Source organism: Eucyclogobius newberryi, unplaced genomic scaffold (assembly GCF_026437365.1).
Source record: "Eucyclogobius newberryi isolate DKJ021-1_F unplaced genomic scaffold, fEucNew1.0.hap1 SCAF_15, whole genome shotgun sequence".
Classification (NCBI taxonomy): Eukaryota; Metazoa; Chordata; class Actinopteri; order Gobiiformes; family Gobiidae; genus Eucyclogobius; species Eucyclogobius newberryi.
In genome coordinates this window covers 21,695,532-21,715,886 of record NW_027315779.1, presented here as the reverse complement: position 1 = coordinate 21,715,886, position 20,355 = coordinate 21,695,532, and the positions used below count along the sequence as shown (strand labels likewise).

The following is a 20,355-nucleotide window of genomic DNA, read 5'->3' as shown; positions in this document are numbered from 1 at the left end:
ACTGTATACATGACATACCGTATACATGACATACTGTATACATGACATACCGTATACATGACATACCGTATACATGACATACCGTATACACGACATACCGTACACATGACATACTGTATACATGACATACCGTATACATGACATACCGTACACATGACATACCGTATACATGACATACCGTACACATGACATACCGTATACATGACATACCGTATACGTGACATACCGTATTCATGACATACCGTACACATGACATACCGTATACGTGACATACCGTATACATGACATACCGTACACATGACATACCGTACACATGACTTACCGTACACATGACATACCGTATACGTGACATACCGTATACGTGACATACCGTATACATGACATACCGTACACATGACATACCGTATACGTGACATACCGTATACATGACATACCGTACACATGACATACCGTATACATGACATACCGTACACATGACATACCGTATACATGACATACCGTATACATGACATACCATACACATGACATACTGTATACATGACAACAGAAAAGAGGACTCATTTGTATTCTCGCTACTAATGTCAGAGTACAATTACATGCAATGCAACAATGTTAAACGTTACTTGAGCCTTATTCAGAGACAAATGATTATTGCCCCAAGAATTAAATTCATTCCAAACTTACCCTGAATAGAAGAACTCTTGTTCGGAAGTGGCTTTAATAACAGCATCTTTAAAAGTTCACACGTTCTCAATAGTGTTAAATTGCTGTTACCTCTGGATGACCTCAGTGTCAGTGTCCACTCAGAGCCTGAGACGCTGTGGTCAATGATGGGATCAATGTATGGATCAGAAGGTGGTCATCAGGGGCTTTGTCCACTCAGGTGGTCACTACCTGATGAGTGTTTTTCAGCCTTGTTAAGCAGCACTTATACAGTCACATGCACAGATAACACTTCCTTTAAAGAGGCACGCTTTACAGTCACAGGAGGAAGAATGGATTTATACTGTTCCCAACTGTCACAAACTAGAATTATTTAGTTACATTCAGTAGCACTTTTTACATTTTATTAATAGGGATTTTAATCACTTTTTTTGGCACAAGAATTGCCTTAAATCATAAAGTTACATCTGATCTCACCTGTTGAGATCTGGAACCATGTTTTTAGAGTGAAGCACAGCCCAGGCTCTCTCTTCCGGGTTTGCGATCAATAAAATGCTTCGACATGAGTCTCATTTTGACCGTTTTTTGATTCTACAACGTATCATTTGGGAGGAAAAGTTGGGGGCCCCAGCTTTAATATGTGAGCATCATATTTAAGAGTCTGCTCGCACTTTTGAACCTCACTGTAATGCAACCTTTTCACAATATTGTAAATGTTTGATTCATGGAGGCCTGTGCTATGCTCTTCAGATGCAAACCAAATGCATTTCTTTATACTTTATACACACACAGCACTTTCTGTCCTTGAAATGGCAGTGAATGACTCCAAAGGGAACACGCTTTCTCCATCTCTGTATTCTGCAGACATGTCCACTCATTAAACTTGAATTGTATCTCAAGATCCGTGAGCAATTTATGAGCAAAGAGAGGGATTCACAGCTGCTCTTATAAAATGGTGGTAGAAATATACGTACATCCTGCTGTTTCTAACTCATCTGTTGAATTATTAATTTCACTGTTCCCTGTATTCTCACGGCTCGCTGATTGAGACGAAGTGTTAATCTTAAAGGCATTATCACGTATATATATTTACTCTCCGTATACAATATAATCAAACTACTGTGTTGTTAATACGAGCTATAAAAGTAAGCCCCGGGGAATACGAGGCTCTGTTATTAAGATTAATAGACAGCGTTCCCTCAGTAATGCAGTGGCTTGCTCAATATGCAAACACTACATAACATTTAAATGAGGCGCTCGGCGATCTAAATTTACTGTGGCGTCGTAAAATGTTCAACAAGTTCATCATCACCTCAAGTTGGAATCATAAATTCATCTTAGCATTTCCACAAAGCTAATCTTTTGCAGACAAATGAACTTTTCCCGCAATTAAACTGTATTATAAATGTGATTAGACCAGTCACTGTGTTAATTGAATGCCCTCTTCATAGCATGCGAGTGTGGAAACCAATTGAATATTAGAGTTTAACCAGTGTCAATTTGTCTATAAGTAAAGAGCCTTTTAAACAGACTGTGTAAATATATAGACAACACACGGGAAAGAGCTGATCTATTATGCAGTGAAGGGGATTCTGATGCTGATGCAGTTTACAGAGGCATCAAACCGGGAAATGTCTCATTAGTTTACATCATTTAACATCAGAAACATTTAAGATGAATATTTTTCTCCCATCGTTTTGGAAATAAGCATAACGAGCCTCATAAGCGGCCTGAGCTGTTTACTATTAAACCAGATTTTAAGTGGATAAGATCTGTTCTGATCATAACCTCGTGGCATATGTATCAGCACCTCAGAGCGCGGATTAGAGCCACAGGGATTGAGCTCTTCAGGACCAGTTTTAATCCGGTCTGTGTCCAAACGGTGCAAATACTGTTATTCACAGACCAGTGCGTGGATAATAACGCGGCATATGGTGTGGGCAAAACAATAGGAGCATGTTTATGAAAGGGGATCAGCGGTGGGAGGAGCTAGATATGGCCAATTACGTTCTCTACTCGAATTCAATGATTAGGAACTCGCGATTGATAAATATTTATGATTTTTAAGATATGAATATTGCATAATGCCTTTTCTCTTGTTGTTTAATTCACTCCTTCGTCTTGTAGAGGAAACTTGTGGAGTTGCGAGTGCCCTGGGGCGGACTGAACGTGTTAGACCTTCATTTGTCTGAACAATGCCTAGATTAAGACTTCAAAAGACGTGACACAGTGGCTTTGATCATTATCAGATTATTGAAATGTCATGTTGACGATTACATCTGATGTGAGTAATCTGATTTATTTATTTCCTTTTGACAGGGAAATATTAAGGCAAACTAATGTGGCAAAGACAAAAATAAAAAAGCATAAAATTCATTGTACTATTCCAAATACAAAAGTTACTCTAAAAATCTGACACAGATCACCAGGAGTTTTCGATGATCAGATTTCTTTTCTGCAGCACACACCAAAACTAGATCTAATTATTGGCTATCTGATTTTTCTATGATCTGATTTTGATTGGCCACGTGCGCAGCGACAGCCGGATGGCAACAACAGCATAATGTATCTCGTTTAATATATATATAATATGCAAAAAGACAAATGGCAGACAACACAGAATAGATTGTTTACTTCATGTGTGGAAGACAGGGCTATTTGACTGTGCGCATGCAGCTGCAGAGCTAATGATGAGTTTTATTTTAGACTGCTGTCATGGTGTAGCCATGAGCGGGTGCAGACAGGCGCTGACAGGGCCCTGTACTGGGTGCTGTGCATGTGCAGTATGATGTGGAGAATAAACCTGAGAGACAGACAGTGTATCCAGGCGCACAGAGGAAACCTGCCTCCCTCTCTCGCTCCATCTCTGCATAAACGGGCCATTCTGGAGCAGAGGAGTCAGTGCACTTACACTGTTGTGTCAGGGTTTTGCAGGAAACTGGTTCCACAGTGTAAAATGTGAATGAGATTTTATTATGTGAGTCATAGTTTGTACAAAGAGTCTGTACACTGTAACAGACATCGCAAAATAGAGAGAACATCTTTGCTAATTGGCCCCTCCCTCTGACTTTCATATTCACTCATGTAAATTACTCTAATGTTTATCATGTGCACTAGAACATGTGAATTACACATTATTGATACCACACTGAAACATAGTTTTTTTTTTATTTTTACACAGAATAATAGTACTTTCTTTATGTTACTGTGTGGTCTTATAGTTCTGATAAAGCTCAAGATCATTCTAAATCTGTTTAGAAAACCTCAAAAGTTCAACAAATTGATTGTATTTTGAAAAATTCCTTTAAAAGTGAAGTAATCTTTACATTGAGTACTTTTTACTTTGACTTCACAACATTTGAGAGCAGGTTTCTGAAAATTATACTCAACATTTTTACACTGAACTGAAAAATAGAAGTACTTCATATGGTTTGTGAAGTTTAAGCACCTTCATGATGCAAATAAAAAGATACACCAATTATTCATATGAAAAACAAATCTTCATCAAAATCACTACATTTAACACTTTAATTGTTCTCAAAATCTTTATGAAATACTTGTACTTTTTACACTTAAAGGACATTTTTAAACAGGTAGTATATTTTTTTATTGGATACTTTTTTCTTTTCGAGTAATTTTCCCCCCACTGTATCTGTACTTTTACTAAACTGAGTACTTCTTTCACTTATGCATTTGTTCGATCAAATATAGAGCATATATTTCAAACACATTATTTTAAACGGTGTGTGTTTTTAGTAGGATACGGCACACATATTTCTGACACTAACAATGCATATTTTAAATGATTATAACCTCAGTGTGGCTGTCCCTTCTCATAATCCTGAAAGTGTTCACACACCTCTTATGTTTGCACGGGTGTGACATCACAGCCTGCTCTTCCTGCACTGTTATGATGCAGAATGAAGGTGCTCTCCTGCAGGGGGTGAGAGCCTGTTGAAGTCTGACATGGCCGGCGTTTGATGCCCCCTGGTGCACTGGAGGGGGCTCGCTGGCTGCTTATATTTGTCAAGGTCAATTAATGAATAGGAGGCTAATGCGTGCCAGGACCCCCTTCTTCTCCCGCCCCCGCCCCAAAACAAAAACCGTCCCTGGGGACTCATAAATTATCCAAGGTTCAAAGACTGGATTTGATGTCCTCCAATTAAGACAATTTAGCATTTTCCCCTCCGATTTCCCACCGCCTCCTCTCTCCATCTTAACACGCCTGCGTTGGGTCTCCTCTGGTCAGGTGCGCCCCCCCCCCACCCCCACCCTTACCTCTCCTCTCATTAACACGCACTAGTATTCTCTGACCGGACACTAAAACACAAGCTTATTAGAGCATCTGTAAAAGACCTCGTTCCTCCCTCTCATCCGCCCTGCTGCACCTTTTAAAGAAACGGACAGAGAGAGAGAGAGAGAGAGATGGAGAGCGAGGGAGAGAGGGAGGAGGGGGAGGTGGAGAAGCGTCGGCTGCACGGGGAGAGTGAGGAGCTGGTCTTTTCTGTTCCGCGAGGAGCGAGGCAGGGCAGGTTCTGAGCGCAGGCAGCAGGGAGGCAGTGCGGTGCGCAGTCTGGTGTATGTATGTGTGCGCGCGGCTGCAGTCGGCGGGGAAGATGCGTGTGCTTGTTGCTCCCCGGGCGGAGAGAGGCGATGGGGAAGAGAGAATGATGACTTCCCAGTGCAGCTAACAATTAACTCTAAAAGACAAAATATTGAAGAGAAAAATCCCAACTTTTTACGCCTTTTTACGCAGACCTGGCATGACTCTTTTACGCACGTCTTTTTTCATTTTCTCCTTCTTTTTTTTGGGTGATTGTTGAGTTGGAGCTGCGCGCATAGGTCAGTTTGTCCTATGCTTGTGACTCAGCAGCAGAAGAATACGCGGGGCAGTGAGAGCAGACGCAACCCACCTGGACCGGAGTGCACCGTGCCACGCTCCCTCATGCTCCAGGACGCGGGGGGACGCATGCACTGAGGCCCCAGTGCGCTGCGGTCACTCCGCTCCAAAGCTGGAGTGTGTCCTCAACTGCACAGGGAGACAATCAGAGCAGCAGCAGCAGCAGCAGCAGCAGCAGCAGCAGCAGCGACTAGGGTCGGAGAAGCCCGTGAAAATCTCCTCCTCTTGTGCTCTTGCGCTTCATCTTCTTGGGTTGAGAGAGAGAGAGGGAAGGGAAGGAGAGAGGGGCCACTTCACAAGCTCTTCTTTCTACCTTTCTTTTTTTCATTTGGACTTGTTGATAAATATATTTGAACGAACGGAAACGCATAAGAGAAGAATAAGGAAATTTATCAAGATAGTACAGGAGGGAAGAAGAGAAAAAGCACCATCATTGGATTTTGAACGGAGCGGGGCATGTGGATATTGGCTCTTATCTTTTCCCAGTGCATCCTGAATGGTAGGTTTTATGCATTTTGTTTTTAATGCAACTTTCCACTTAGAATAAACTGCACCCAGGCACGTCAGAAAAGATCTAAAGTGGGGTTGTAAAAGCAAAGAGCCTGGTCCTTTCTGGTGCTGAAGATGCGCGCAGGAACAGGCTGTTGCTATGTCCTGACAGAAGCATTGGAGAGCTTTTCAGGGGGAGGGGGAAAGGGGGTAACAGTTGCGTTAACCTTCATAGAGCATGAGAATAGCAAGCTTTGACCACCTGAGCCTTTTAAACAAGAGCTTTTAAGAAGCTGAGTTTCAGGTTCTCCATCAAAATGGAAACATCCTGAGTGACATCCCATGATCAGTATTGATAGCTTCAGCTGGCGATGCACTCAGTCTTAAATATTTCAAATCATTTTATTAACATTTTATTCTAATTTGATTACAATTTATGATGGCCTACTACAGGCCTCAGAATACATTCATTCACTTACCTTGATTCGTAGTAGCTCTGATTAAGGCTTGTTTATTCACTGCACTGCACTGGGCCTCAGCCTTCCACCATTTTCTTTAGATCATTTGTTAATTCTAAATTGGATCAAATGAAGCAATTGATTTTAATAGATTTTGCTCTGTTTAAAAACATGAGTATTTCAGATTTTTGTCCATGCACATTTTCATGTTGACGTGGTGTAATCTGCATTTCTTAGACTTAATCTCTAATCTTTCGGTCCGTCTGTATTCAAGTACAAGAAATAAAGCACTTAAATCAATGCAAACAATTTATGTACAGCAAATTAGAGTGAAATTCTAATTCTCAAATGTTTCTCTGAGATAAAATTTGAGATAAGAAAAATGCGCCTCTGTTTCCTTCAATACGAGATGAAAGGTGCAAAAGGCTATTGATTTTATTTTTAATCAGGACACACTGCACAATCTGAAAATTTTTTTTTGCATAAATCAGACCAGTTTCATCGAGTATTTTGCAGGAGGAAAACACAAAATAGGTTGGCTGTGCTTTTTATGGCTCTTCACCCGCCATATTAGAAGCGCAGACATGGAGTCATTTTAGATTGGGGAGGGAAAAAAAACAACAACAGACAAATCCTTATCTCTTCAGACCAGCACGCAGCCTTTAAAATTACCCAAAGTCATTTCCACAAAAGAGAAATTTCATTGTGATGTTCTCGATGTTGCGTTTTCACCAAGCGATTGTATGGGGTGTGCGTTGGAGGGGGGCAGCGAGGAGGACAGGGGCTGTATGGGGTGGAGGGTTGGATGTGTGCGTGTATGGGAGGGCAGATAGCAAAAGAATTGGGGCATTTATAGGTTTTCGAATGGGCTCGACTGGTGAGACGAGGGTTCGAAGGATAAGAGTGGACGAGTGAAAAGTGGATGCGTCAAGCAAACATGTCAAGAAGGAAAACCATTTTGTGACTGGGGTTTTAATGAAAGCTGTTGTTAGATATATGGCGGACGCATAGTGCAGAGACCCCCCCCCAAAAAAAAGAAAAAAAGAAACTGGACTCATGGTCGTGTCAAAGCGTGTCAATTTCCTCAGGGCTCTTCTGCTGATGCCCATTTCAAATCCCCCCCAGTGCACATCCCTAGCGTTAGCCTGTTTCGTTGCTTTTGCTCCCCTGCACGACTCTTCTAGTCTCTTTGGCGTTGCAAAATGGCTGCTGCTTCCGCTGCTGCTACAGACATTCTACATAGAAACTTTGAATGGCAGCGTAGCCACTTGTAATTGTGATGTACGCTATGCTAAGGGTTTTCTCCGCGGCGCTGCTGATGCAGAACCATTGGTCCACATTGGTTCATTCCGTGCCGACCTTTTTTTCTTATTGATTTCAAAAATACAACTATGGTGGCGAGAATTACAACATATTTCAATTTAGCATTTTGTGTGTTGTGGTGAATTTCCGTGTGGTGCACAGAACAGGGTTCACGGAATAAAAGGCCTTGATTGTCGTTCGGACAAAGTGTATTTTTGCGCTGCACTTATGTTTTAATGAATAGAGCTGGGAGAGATTAGCGGTAATAACAGGCTTCCATCAGAATAGAACATTGTGCACCTCTTGTGGACCGTGTTGCTTCCTGAAATAAAGGCTTTTAGGGCTCTGGTCCGGTGCGGTGCGGGCTGCTGAGCTGGTCTCTATGGAGACATGGGTAATGAGTGCTGCAGTGTTGGACTCAGCAACTCCGCACTCCATTCAGGTGACCCTGGAAATACATTGGTTACATCTCTGCGCCCATACCTACAAATAGGACGCGGTTTTATGTTGAAAATTATCCTCAGACCTTTTTTGCTTTCTACTTACATGCATTTTACATTTTACTCATGCCTGCTCTTGTAATGCTCTGGGTATTTTTCAATAGCACTATAGCCCAAACCCTATTTTGCTTTGAATTGCCTTTGGCCAATTTAAGCACGCATTTGCAAGCTCGTAGAGCCAGTGGAGATAAACAATCGAGAGCGAAATCTGCCGTAGAGTTCACTCCAGTGGTGCTTGAGCCCTTGAAGTGCTCTTGCAAAAGTGTCTATTAAAAACCTAAATGGAATAGCGACAACATAGAGCTAGTTATGAAGAGATGAAATTGGGGAAATGGCATAATGTTTTTGCGCAGCTGTGCCATAAGGATGAATCTTACACATGCTCAATTGGACATTAATAAGCTGTGTAAATATATAAAGCCCAAGCGTGGCATTTAATATTATTCTGCGCCAGTGTATTTTTAGCCTTTGGGATTAGGATCACGAGGAGCTGCTGGAGAGAAGGCACATGAACTTTGTCAGATGTTGAATATTTAGGCTTTATCAGATATCAAATGCCATTGCCACTTTAAATCTGTGACAAGAATAACAATGTAACTATTGTATTTTTAATGGAGGGTTTGTAGAATGTTTGTTTACAATTTCATAAACATGACTTATCTGGGACAGCTCTCCCCAGATAAACATGAACCAATCAAATATTGCTTTTACTAACAAACTGTATTTTTGTGATATGGACTTTTTCTTAATCTCAAAAACATTGGTCATGATGGTCAAGTTGCTAATGTTTCCTTTTGGTGTTTTGGTTCTCAAGATGATTATCCAATCAGAAGGCAGAATGGCCTTTACACGAGTCGCACATTTGGGAGCCCGTTTCAGTGCTGAAATCCAGTTGGTTAAAAGCAAAAGCCTCTCTCTGATCTTGTTCTGTTGGGATTGTAGTAAAAAAAGTAAAAAAAAGATAGAAACTGAAGACATTTGATCTGGTATATATATTATACTATAGGCTGACTTTCTAAGTGACTTATGTCTCGTGTTGTTTGATCAAGCTTTACAGTGCATGCTTACAAATGGCATGCAAAGATTATATGGACATGTAATTAGCACAAACATATTAAAATCGTGCATTATATATTTTCACTGTGAGACTTCCCTTTTCCCCATTAAGGAACTGTCAAACCCGCACAAGGTCAGGTCTGTGCTATGGGGTAAAGTAGGTCTGCATGGAACAGTCTTTTGGTTTGCATCTGTCTCTTCACATGAAGCAGGCAGAGATGAGCCGGTCGCACCAACAAAGCCCAGCCCCTCAGTCGCCCATTAAGATCAGCACCAGTCAACACAATGTGGGACAGCTATATTTATGTGGGCCTTAACCGGGGGTGGCAGACTGGCCTGTCCATGGACAAGCTTTAAAGGAGACATATTTCTCTATTTTTGACTGTTCAAAATTAAACTATACCATTCTTAGATGGTGATTTTACATTTAGTTTACTGTAAACCACACTGTTTATCTAAAAAGGCTCAGTTAAAGCAATAGATCCAGTGACTTCCTGTTCGAAACGGCAGATCGGAAAAGTCCCACCTCCTCATAGTGGCACTTCACCGTAGCAAGAAGATTTACATTTATTTACTCGTTTTTACTGTTGAAAAATGACTATATGGTGTTTTTGAACCCTACATGTTTGACCCAGAGTCTGTTTTAAAACAAAAATAATTCTAAGTAAATACAGAGAGGTGGGCAGGGATAGGGGGTATGTGAAAACTGACATTGTCCGAGCGCTCAAGTCTCAAATGCAGGACAATACAGCATTATTCAATCATGCACGAACCAATCAAAATACAAATGATGAGCAAACATCATTCTAATTTGGTTAAAAACTAATTTGAGTCAATTTAGCATAAGATGCCCCTTTTAACAGAAAACATTGCTGCGATGCCAGCAGTGACTTGCCTAAGTGGTTCTTAACCTGCTGGGATCCTGCTGAAAAGTTCAGTCTTAGTACACTGTTGGCACAATTATAAAGGATTCTATTTGTAATCCATCTCTCAGTTAATCCAGGTTTGGGACTGGCACAAATAATTCATCATCTTGTCTATTACTGTCCTTATTTATCATTGTCAGAGAATGACCCAAGTCAGAAAGCTTCTATAATTTAATTTGTTTACACATGGCGACATATCATTTTGGCATCGATAAACAACAGGAAACAGATGAATTATGTCAACTAAATGTAGCATTTCATTCTTTTTCTCAAAACGGACTTAGCTTGCATAGAAAATACTCATATTTAGACATTTAAACTTAAGATTTGTTGCTTTCATTACATATTACGCATAATTACATTACATGGCATTTTTTATGTTCAAACATATCAATCTCATCACCTGGTTTATTTCAAGTTCTAAAAAAAATCAACTTTCATCGAGCTTTGATTACGATGGCTTAGTTGCACGTGACATATTTCTACTTTTCCGTTCCAACTCCAAACCACATCCTGCGCCCTGTTCTGTCGCCTGCGTCCATTGCCTTTCGCCGTTTGGCGTTTCCAACGACTTGAGAGCAGCGCATATGCTAATGGCTGCACATTGAACTGTTAAAGGTTGTATTTAACCCAGGCCAGAGTGCTTAAGGAGATAATAGTGGGTAGTGAGGCAGAAAAAGCGGAGGAAGCGCGGGCGAGCGAGGGAAGCACAGAGACACACATGGAGCAGGCTATTGTTGTTATGGCGCTGTATCTAACGCTCTCACAGTCGTATCAGGCCCTCGTGCATGTGGAAGTACTGGACTCACCGCTCATAAGCCACTGAACGAAGAGATTTGGTCTGTAATGTCAAAAATGAGACAATAGTTATGGCAAAATTACAGAAGGGACAATTATTATGGGGACTAGATAATTGTAGAGTATAATTTTGGAATATGACAATTAAAAACATTCATAACAATCAAGAGATAACAATCTAAAGCACAGGGAGGAAGTAGCGCTCTGCCAAGGCACCGGTCGTGTCTTGGCATCTGTACAAACTCTTATATCTGATGAGGCTAAAGCATTAATTCAATACTTTTTATCGATCAGACATGAATGCATTGATGAATTTACTTTACACACATAAATAACAAGTCACAAAAAGCACAAGATGTCAAAATGAAGGGTGCTGTGCTTTTAAGTTAACACAGTCCAGTTTATTTAATCCCACCCTCTTTCCTAATGAAAAATGTCAATTTTCCTGCTACGCGTTATTAATGTATTCAACAAATTAACAGAAAAACATGAAAAACAACTGAACACTTTTCATTATTTTATCATTTCTTTTATATTTCTTCTTAAATTTCAGGCTCAATTTAAGGCTCAAGTCATTCCATATTTCTTCACCTGATAAAGAGATGCAAAAGCGTTTCATGGTTGTCCGGAATTTGGTCAAATGTATTTATTGACAGAATTGTCCCTCAGTATTCTGCTGGGAAAAAAGAAATCATACAATAAAAACCCAGCTGCAAAAACGCTGCAACATTTAGTGGATGTATTGTGTTAGTTATTATCATGACATGTTCATTGTAGAATAGCAGGTCAGTTCTGAGGCTGAGGGTCCAAAGCCTGTGAGATAAAGCTCAGAACATCTTTTTATCATTGTCTAATTCTAATAATCAATGCTGCTTTAAAGGTTTGCTGGCTCGATGGTATTGAATAATTTAAAATGTTGCTGTGGTTAAAACTACTGCTCTTTTCTTGTTTTTTAAGTAATTGAAAATCAGTTTGAGTGCTTTGAAGATGATTTAGTGGTTAAAGACACTGTGGTTGCTGCCACCACAGTGTCATTGGTTTGATTCCTGGCCTGGACCATTTGCCGAATGTCTCTCCTCTTTCTCTCCCCATTTCGTGCTACAGTTGTCCTGTCAAATAATGTCTCCGGTCCAGAAAAACAAATCAAAATAAACAGAATAATCTAAATGTGAGTTAAACATTTTATTTTTATTAATTTCTTTTACTTTCCTAATATTTCTAATCATTTTTAATATTTTGGTTGTTGTTTTTAAATGACATTGATGCGTAGGTTTATTTTGGTCTCTCTTAAAAAACAAATTAGACAAGACAAGTTCATTTGTAGAGCGCAATTGGTACAGAAAGTAATTCATACACACTGGTCCATAACAGGAAAATATGCATTAAAATCACAATTCAAACAGATAAAACAGAAATAATGAAAATTTACTTGGGGAGAAGATAGAGAAGTGCAGATAAAATCCTTTCAGTCTTTTGCACAGTAGGTCATTGACAAATCTTATCTCATCTATTTAACTGATAAGACTGTCAACACAACGACATTGAAGTTTATGTTTTGTCTGTTTTTAAGTTTCCACATATTTACTGCTTTAAATACTTAACAGTCTTTTATTTTAAATCATAAACCTAAACCATCTTGTCATTTCTGTTAACACAAGCAGAAATAAGTCGCCACATTCATCCTCCCTGTGGCTATCTCCGGATGTATTAATTAACATTAGCCTTAACTGCGCTACCGGGATTCGCGTTCTGTTTCCAGCCTCAAAATATGTTACATTTTCCAGCAATCTGCACAAACGTCGCATTGACAGTCTGTGGCCTGTAGCTCTCCCTGGCGTCTGTGCTCGTTTGTTCCCTGCCCCTGCGCTGATTATGCTAATTATTGTTTGATCAGATGATTAAATTATAATTCCATTAATCCTGGGCACTAAACGTTGTGGATATGTCGCTGGTGTTTGCAGAAGGCCCATAAAGCCACTGCTGTTGCGTCGCTATAGGTAGAACGCAGCAGTAAGTACACAGTGATGCACTAGGCTGATAATCATACAAAACATGATTAATCCAGGATGGCTGGCCTGAGCTGCAGATAGAGTGCAGCTTTAATGTACATTGCTGCCATTTTCTCAGCCAGTCTGTTAGTCTCAATTGAGCGTGTATCCGTCACAGTGATTTATAGCAGCAATGTATAGACAGGTTCATTGGACTAAATAATGAGGCCCCATTCATGCACTTACATGCTTAGGTTTTATAATCATGATCGGGTTTACTTAAAAGAATGTCAATCTTTAATGAAATAGTTTGCATAACAGCATTTGTAATTATTTTTATCCACAGGTTTTCAAATGGATCAGTGGCATAGTGATTGACAAAAAACACAAATAATTTAACAGGAAGAATGTACTTTTTGGCTTTTTTGAAGATAACTTGTGGAACGGTAAGCCACAGCTTATTATAATAACAGTACATTCAGTCCATTCAAAGGCACTGAAACAAATAGTCATGTCATAACAATATGTATATGATAAAAGCACGTTAGGGGTGTGTGATGTGACGAAAAGAATAAAAATCATCACTATTTTCGATTCAAATTTATTTTGTCCAAATATATATTTATATTTAATGAATAAAAACACAAAAAGCTTCCAATGTTATTTAAACCGTAACAAGACAAACTTCATCTGCATTTAACCGACACAAAAGGGTTCAATTCATTCCTCCAAAGTCTGAACAAATCCTTTGATTAGAAATGACTGAACCTTGATCTCATCAACGTCATTCATCGTATATCGTTATATATAACCCTAACCTTAAATTAGACACTCTTATAGCATATCTATTTCACTTTTTAAATGATGTGATACTACAAGAGCCATGAAGTGATATCAGCACATTGTTTCCTCTCTGTAATAGTAAAAGGTCTAAACTCCTCATAGCCTGCACTGATCCCCATGCCTAATCGTCCCTCCCCATGTGTTTGCTTAGCTGAAATAAGGCCCGTGCTCTCTCCTGCAGTGGGGTTACTCAAGATGAAATAGTCTTAGCTCTGAGGCAAATGGAGGCTGTGAGGAGGGGGGGTTTGCATGGATGGGAGAGAGTGGGTGTAGGGGCGGAGTCAGTGAGTGGGCGTAAAGGGGGGGAGGGGGGCACCAGAGAGATGAGAATGACTGCGGCGGTGTCTAGTCATCTGACCCACAATCCCATTTAACCCGCGGACGTAGATTTGCCCTCCACTGTCACTTATTCCGACTATTTAATATCACTCTAAGAACAGCAGCGTGGAGAGGGATGTTGTTTTGAAGATATGTCTACATTTATATTTCTTCACTCGTGTCGGACATTTTACAGTCCTTTCACATATTCAATACTATGATACGTTTTAACACATTTCCTTGGAATTGACAAGCAAGACAAAAACAGGACTAAACCAGGGATAAACCATTGTCTGGTTTATCCCTGGTTTAGTCATTATTGCGATAATGAAAGATTAAGCCAAAACTGGTTTGGAAAAGAAAAAAAAATTAGAGAATTGTAAAACTACAATTGTAGGTTTTGCAGGGTTTTTGTGATATTGAACTGTCAAAAGTCTTACCATTATACACACAATATATTAATAAGCAGCATTATTCAAACAGACGAGAAATAACCTTTTTTTAAGTACTTTTAATTCTTTGGATTGTTATGATTCACACCAAAGACTTGTAAAGTAATTTTAAAAGAAAATTAATAAATAATGTTGTACTGTGAGATGTTTTTTTGTGCTTTTTTGTGCTAATTTTGATATTGTTACATTACGTTTTCACCTCAAAGCCTCTGGAACGTATTCATTTCACTAATCTTTCCGTTCTCTGCTTGTTGCACTCATGGCTTTCTTAAATAAAAATAAGTCTTTGTATGTGTGCTCTGCATGTTCAATCACCATTTTCACATTTGTCTTCTAAATCCTCCCTCAATGTTCCAACCTGTCATCTCTATAACTTCTCTATATACGGCCTTTTGGAGCTATTATTATGCCGTCTATAGGTGCTCATTCTCTGCTACGGGCTATAAGTATGGAGATGATCTGTGGGCTGTCAGTCTTCTGCTAATCCTCCTGCTGCTTGTCTTCTCCATGTCCCTGCTGTATCTTCACCTGTGGCTTAGTTCCTTCTCCTCTCACTGAGTCAGGATAAATCCACTCCTCACCTCTCAAAAGCACTGCATTTGCACACTGTCTTTCGTCGTCGTCGTCTGTAATAGCCTTATATAAGCAGCTCTCCGCACTGTCCCGGCTAATGCGTTCAGTTTGTTGTCGAGGAGGCCGCGTCTTGTCTCTGATTCACACTTATATCCATGTGGAATAATATCAGAAGATGCTACGCCGGGTGCACGCTGTCATTTCCGTGCTGTGTCACTTAAAAAGGCTAATGGAGCATTATGAATCCCTCATGTGGCTGTTTTTCCCCGCTCTTCTCCTCTTTGGATGTGCCCATGCAGATTAGCCTCATATAGCTCCTGCCTTGTTTACTCTCGTGCCCTCCCTCGTCCCAGTCACTGTCATGTGTCTGTGTTGATTTGTAGCGCCGGGTCCGTTTGCTCTGCTGATGTAACTGATTAAGGTCTTGAGTGTGCCCGGGACTCCCCCCTCCTGTTGGCGCGCATGTAAATGAGCGTTTATAGGCATCAAGCGGGACCACTCCAGCGCCTCTCGTGTGGCCCTCCAGAGAGTTGACATCAGAGCTGGTATCATTGGTTTTACATAGCGCCGCGCCGCACTTAGCTGCACATTATTCATGAGAGCAAATTGGGAAAGCGCTGATTTGCAGGAGGAGAGCGTGTTAGTCTTTAGGGCAAACTGGGTAGCGCCTGAGGGCAGAGAGAGGGCCGGGGCAGGCTTGTGGACATGAGGTCTCTGTCACCCTGAGCCCGGCCTGTCCTCGGCCGTCTCCGCTCGGCTCGGTGTTAATTACAACTCTGCCCTGGTGGAGCTGCCCCATTGCCCACCACAGCCCCTTACAGCTCAGTGACTCGGCCAGGCTGCACTGTGGGCACGAGCCAGTCACCGCCAAGTCTTTAAATACTCTAGATCTCTGCTTTTCTAAATGTTGGAGTAGTTTTGGTAGTTCTTTTGACTAGGGTAGGGTTAGATCTGTTCATGTGTTGCATTAGTTCTAGTTCTCTTTTATCCTTTTTATAGTTTTCTTTGTCATGGTACGAGATGTTTTTTTCCAAGTACTTAGTGTTGAACTATAACATAAGTAGTAGAAAAAGCTTCAGTTGTAGTCATCTGGACTCAGTTTGAAAAAATAGACGTTTCGACTCTCATCCAAGAGTCATTGTCAATAACAGAATTTAGGTCGAGAACTCCGATATTAATACTGTTCTGTGGTAAGACCCGCCCATTGGGAGGAGCCTTCCTGAAGTAGAAAGAGTTGTTTGTTGACAACTCTCGTCGCCTGGACGAATGAGGGATTACACCGACATATAACATAAGTAGATCGTTCATTGTAAACCACAATATTGATCTAAAATGATCATAAAACAAGTCTACAAATCTATTGACCCCTGGTGAAAAGCAGCAGATCGTCATTTTCTTAAAGTGGCTACGTGACATTTTAGAACCCTACATCACTCGCAGTTCTGAAATCAGTTCAGGGATGTGGGGGGTAAGTGGAAACAGGAATTTTCTGATTACTCAAACATACAACTTTGAGTACAACAATGATGAACACTCTTGAAACAATGTTAAAAGCCCATTTCAGTTTTAGCACAATATTTCCCCTTTAAATCCTGGTTAGGGCCATAAACCTTGGATGTGTGTGTATATTTCACAATTGTTTAGTCAGCATGGTGCTTTTATTTTGTAAGAGAGGTTGAAATAAAGGCACGAGCAGGACACTGAAGCAGGAAGACATCAAACCGACAGAAGCCGCAATATGTTGTCAAGAAAACACAAGCTCAATGGCACACTCATCCATGGCTGATGAATAGAGCTGGTGGAGGTAAATACAGGCTGAACAAAGAGCCTCTAACACATCAGAAGCCTAATGCACACACTAATGCATAGGCCATTTATGCTCTGTGTTAGAGGGCCTGTATTGATCAGACATTTACTTAAATAAATTGCTTGGTGATTTGGATGACCACTGATGGGCATTGACAGAGTGGAGCTCCATGCAACTGCAGCAGGATTTCAGACAAGGCATTTGTCAGGTTTTATTTGAGAAATAGTGGGATATTTTAGTGGGACATGTTTTTTAATCATTATTGCATTGACCAACTTGACCGAGACTTTTTTATTTTTTTAAAGATTTTGTGGCCTGTAGGCTTTATAGACAGGAGATGAAAGTGTGAAATGGAGATGAGAGAAGGGAGGACATGCAGTAAATCAAGATTCAAACTCACAACACTGCGACCGGCTGCACTTGGAGCCTGCCGCACGTGTGCTGTGCTTTAACCACTCGACCACCGGGCAGCAATTTCATTTTTTATTTGAATTGGCTAAAACCTAAATTTGTAAAATGTAATGATTTTCATACTGTAACATAAAACATATAATTTTAAATATTAAACTGGGGGACATATTATACAAAATTGTCTTTTAATAGCTCGTAACAATGTACATTGTTTTCACTTTTCATTTGCTCCCTGTGATTCATGCCCTCCAGCCGCCGGCAGAAGGTCTGTTTGATCTGGAGCAGTTCTATCTCGTAGGATCGCGCAGGACAAATTACAACACGTGTAATCGACAGTGGACGCCTTTGACCAAGGAGTGCTCTGATTGGTTATGAGTTTTCACCTGGGACACAGACAGCAGCAGGTCTTGGAGACGCTTTTTCCTTGTTTAAGAAGTGGATCATGTGTATTTCAAGCGCAACGAATTTAAGTCGTATCTTAACTGAGTCTTAACAGATGTAGATGGTGATGATGCTTGTAGGTGTATCTGTATTTTACTCGAGTATTAATATTTCTGGCGTTCATTCCGCTTCCCTGACGCCCACGTGTGTTTCCACTTGCTGTACGGCTGCATTTATTTCCCTCACATTAGCCGCGTTCGTGTTTAGCTGCGCCTAGTGATGATCGACAAGAGTTAACGGCTGCAACAGAGGCGGAGTTAAAGTCTGCTGTAAAACCAAACAACTACTTCAAAGTGGTTGAAATCGCATTTTCGACGCACTCATAAATGACAACAAACTCAACGAAATTGTCAACTGGCACCATAATGAAGATAATCATGAGCACAGACAACAGCAGGAGGAAAAACAGGGGGTTAAGCCTAAATGAAAAGGGATCAATCTATGGCTAAATTAATAAATACACTTTTAATTCTAATTCTAATGATGCACGAGAGTTGTGGCAGCTTTATCCCGTCGGCATAATGTCAAACGCACACTTACCCAGGGTGCACCGCGTTCAGATCAATGTTGATCGACACAGATTGGATCTACACAGGTCCTGCTTATCCCGAACACACAAGGGGGTTTGCTGAGACGCCCTGTCATGCGTATGCACAAAAGTTACTTTTCGCTGTGCGGTTGGTCACGCTCGGTCTTCTTTAGATTTAGTTTCCAGGGGATGAGACACAGAGCAACATTGTATTACTTTGAGTCCTGAGGCGGTGGAGGGTGGATTGGTGCATGCAGTGCTTTAGAGTCATCTTTATTCTTCTGCAACCGAGATGCCATTGCTCAGAAAATCCCCATTTTCTACACCTACACCTATATATTTTAAACCTATATTTAAACAGAAACAATAATAAGAAATGTCTTATTGAGGTTAATCTATTTTATAAGAGTGTCCTGGTCATGACGTTTATGGTGACGTTCCAAAATATAGAATAATGATCCACGGGTGTCATAGATTATAACCACATACCAGACTGAAGCATAATATGACTTCTTTAATACACACAGTTACAGTACTCAAGTTGGAAGGTGAACGTTGATGCCCCTTAGATGCATATGTTGTTGTGTCTTTGGGCCTGACACAGACCACTACCCAGCATTTTTCACTTTGTCTTCGCACAATGGTGGCTGAATAAGTTTGTCGGTGATTAGTTGTCTGATGCTGACCACTCTGATAGGCCAAAGGAGCTCCATAAGCTCATGACCACTTTCCACTATCACTGCAGCGTTTTGTACCTCTTGTACCAATGTGTTGATACTAGAGTGTTCTCTATCAGCGCTGGTCCAGACATGACACTTCCCCTCCTCCACTGACACTGCCCTCCCCTTGACCCACGTGTGTCTGCTGCCCTTGAGAGCACAAAGGGGGGAGAACACCACTGCGTCACCTCCCATCCTCCATCACACTGCTCCTCCTCTATCGGGGCTGCCCCAATACGAGCTGACACCTGGGGCAGTGCCAAGCAGTGAACACGAGGAACACCCTCCCTTCACTTTACTTCACTCACCCAACGGGACCCTTTCCCTTTTGGCCCATCTCCTGTCAGTGCGGCTGAAACACACTACATACAAAAACAGAATTGCATTCATTATACATTATATGTGTCATTCATAATTAAGTTATATCACTTTTTCCTCTTTGTGGTTTGGATTGGGGAGAAACGGATGTTGATTAAGACGGGCTGGCACAGTCTGGCATTTACCGTATAAGGAAGGTATTATTCTCAAATGTTGTTGTTTTTTCCTCTGTAAGATGTTTGTATAATGATCCTTCACACTTAATTTGATCAAAAAACATTTTCCACTGGTTTAGGGCACTTTTCTGTTCCAAATTTTGTGGTTTTACCGTAATATTTAAAGGTGTTTTTCTACTACCTTCTGGTCTCCATGGAGATGTTATTGTTTTTCACCGTTTTACCATATATAGTATCAAATGTAGGCCTAGCACTTACTGAATTTCGTTGTTTTTATTGCTCAAAATATCCCATGATGAACATGCATTCTTACTGTGATTGCACCCCCACAGATCTGGCTTGTAACTTAGCCTGGTGAAGATATCACACTGGAGATAGAAACGTTTTAATTCCATACCGTGAAACATTCCAGGCAAAGGTAGAACAGGTTTCTAAGGTAATTCATCTTGACTTCCATTTGAAAGTCATTATTAATTCCAATAATTATGGACAGAAAAGTCGAAACATCTTCTAAAAGGGGATTATATCACCATGTTTAAAGGATTACAGGTAAAGCAAATGGAAAGTCACATACTGCACCGTTAAACAAACATTTGAGTTTTGTCTTGTTTTTGTTGTTGGAAGAATGAAATATTGTTGGACAGTTGTTACACATTTGATTAGAAACGGCAGAATCAGATGAAACACA

General features: G+C 40.6%; 1 protein-coding gene across 3 annotated transcripts in view; it reads left to right on the top strand.

Moving 5' to 3' along the window:
* Positions 1-5,733: 5,733 nt before the first annotated feature.
* The window catches only part of dscama (Down syndrome cell adhesion molecule a), a 92,877-nt gene continuing 78,255 nt past the window's right edge, over positions 5,734-20,355 (top strand). For 2 of the 3 annotated variants that reach the window (XM_072446735.1, XM_072446734.1), the window contains exon 1: positions 5,735-6,062. In XM_072446735.1, coding sequence (XP_072302836.1) covers positions 6,020-6,062 — 43 coding nt within the window. In that variant the 5' untranslated portion in view covers positions 5,735-6,019. Of the gene's footprint in view, positions 6,063-20,355 lie in introns of all 3 variants that reach the window. The other variant, XM_072446736.1, reaches the window with a different exon arrangement.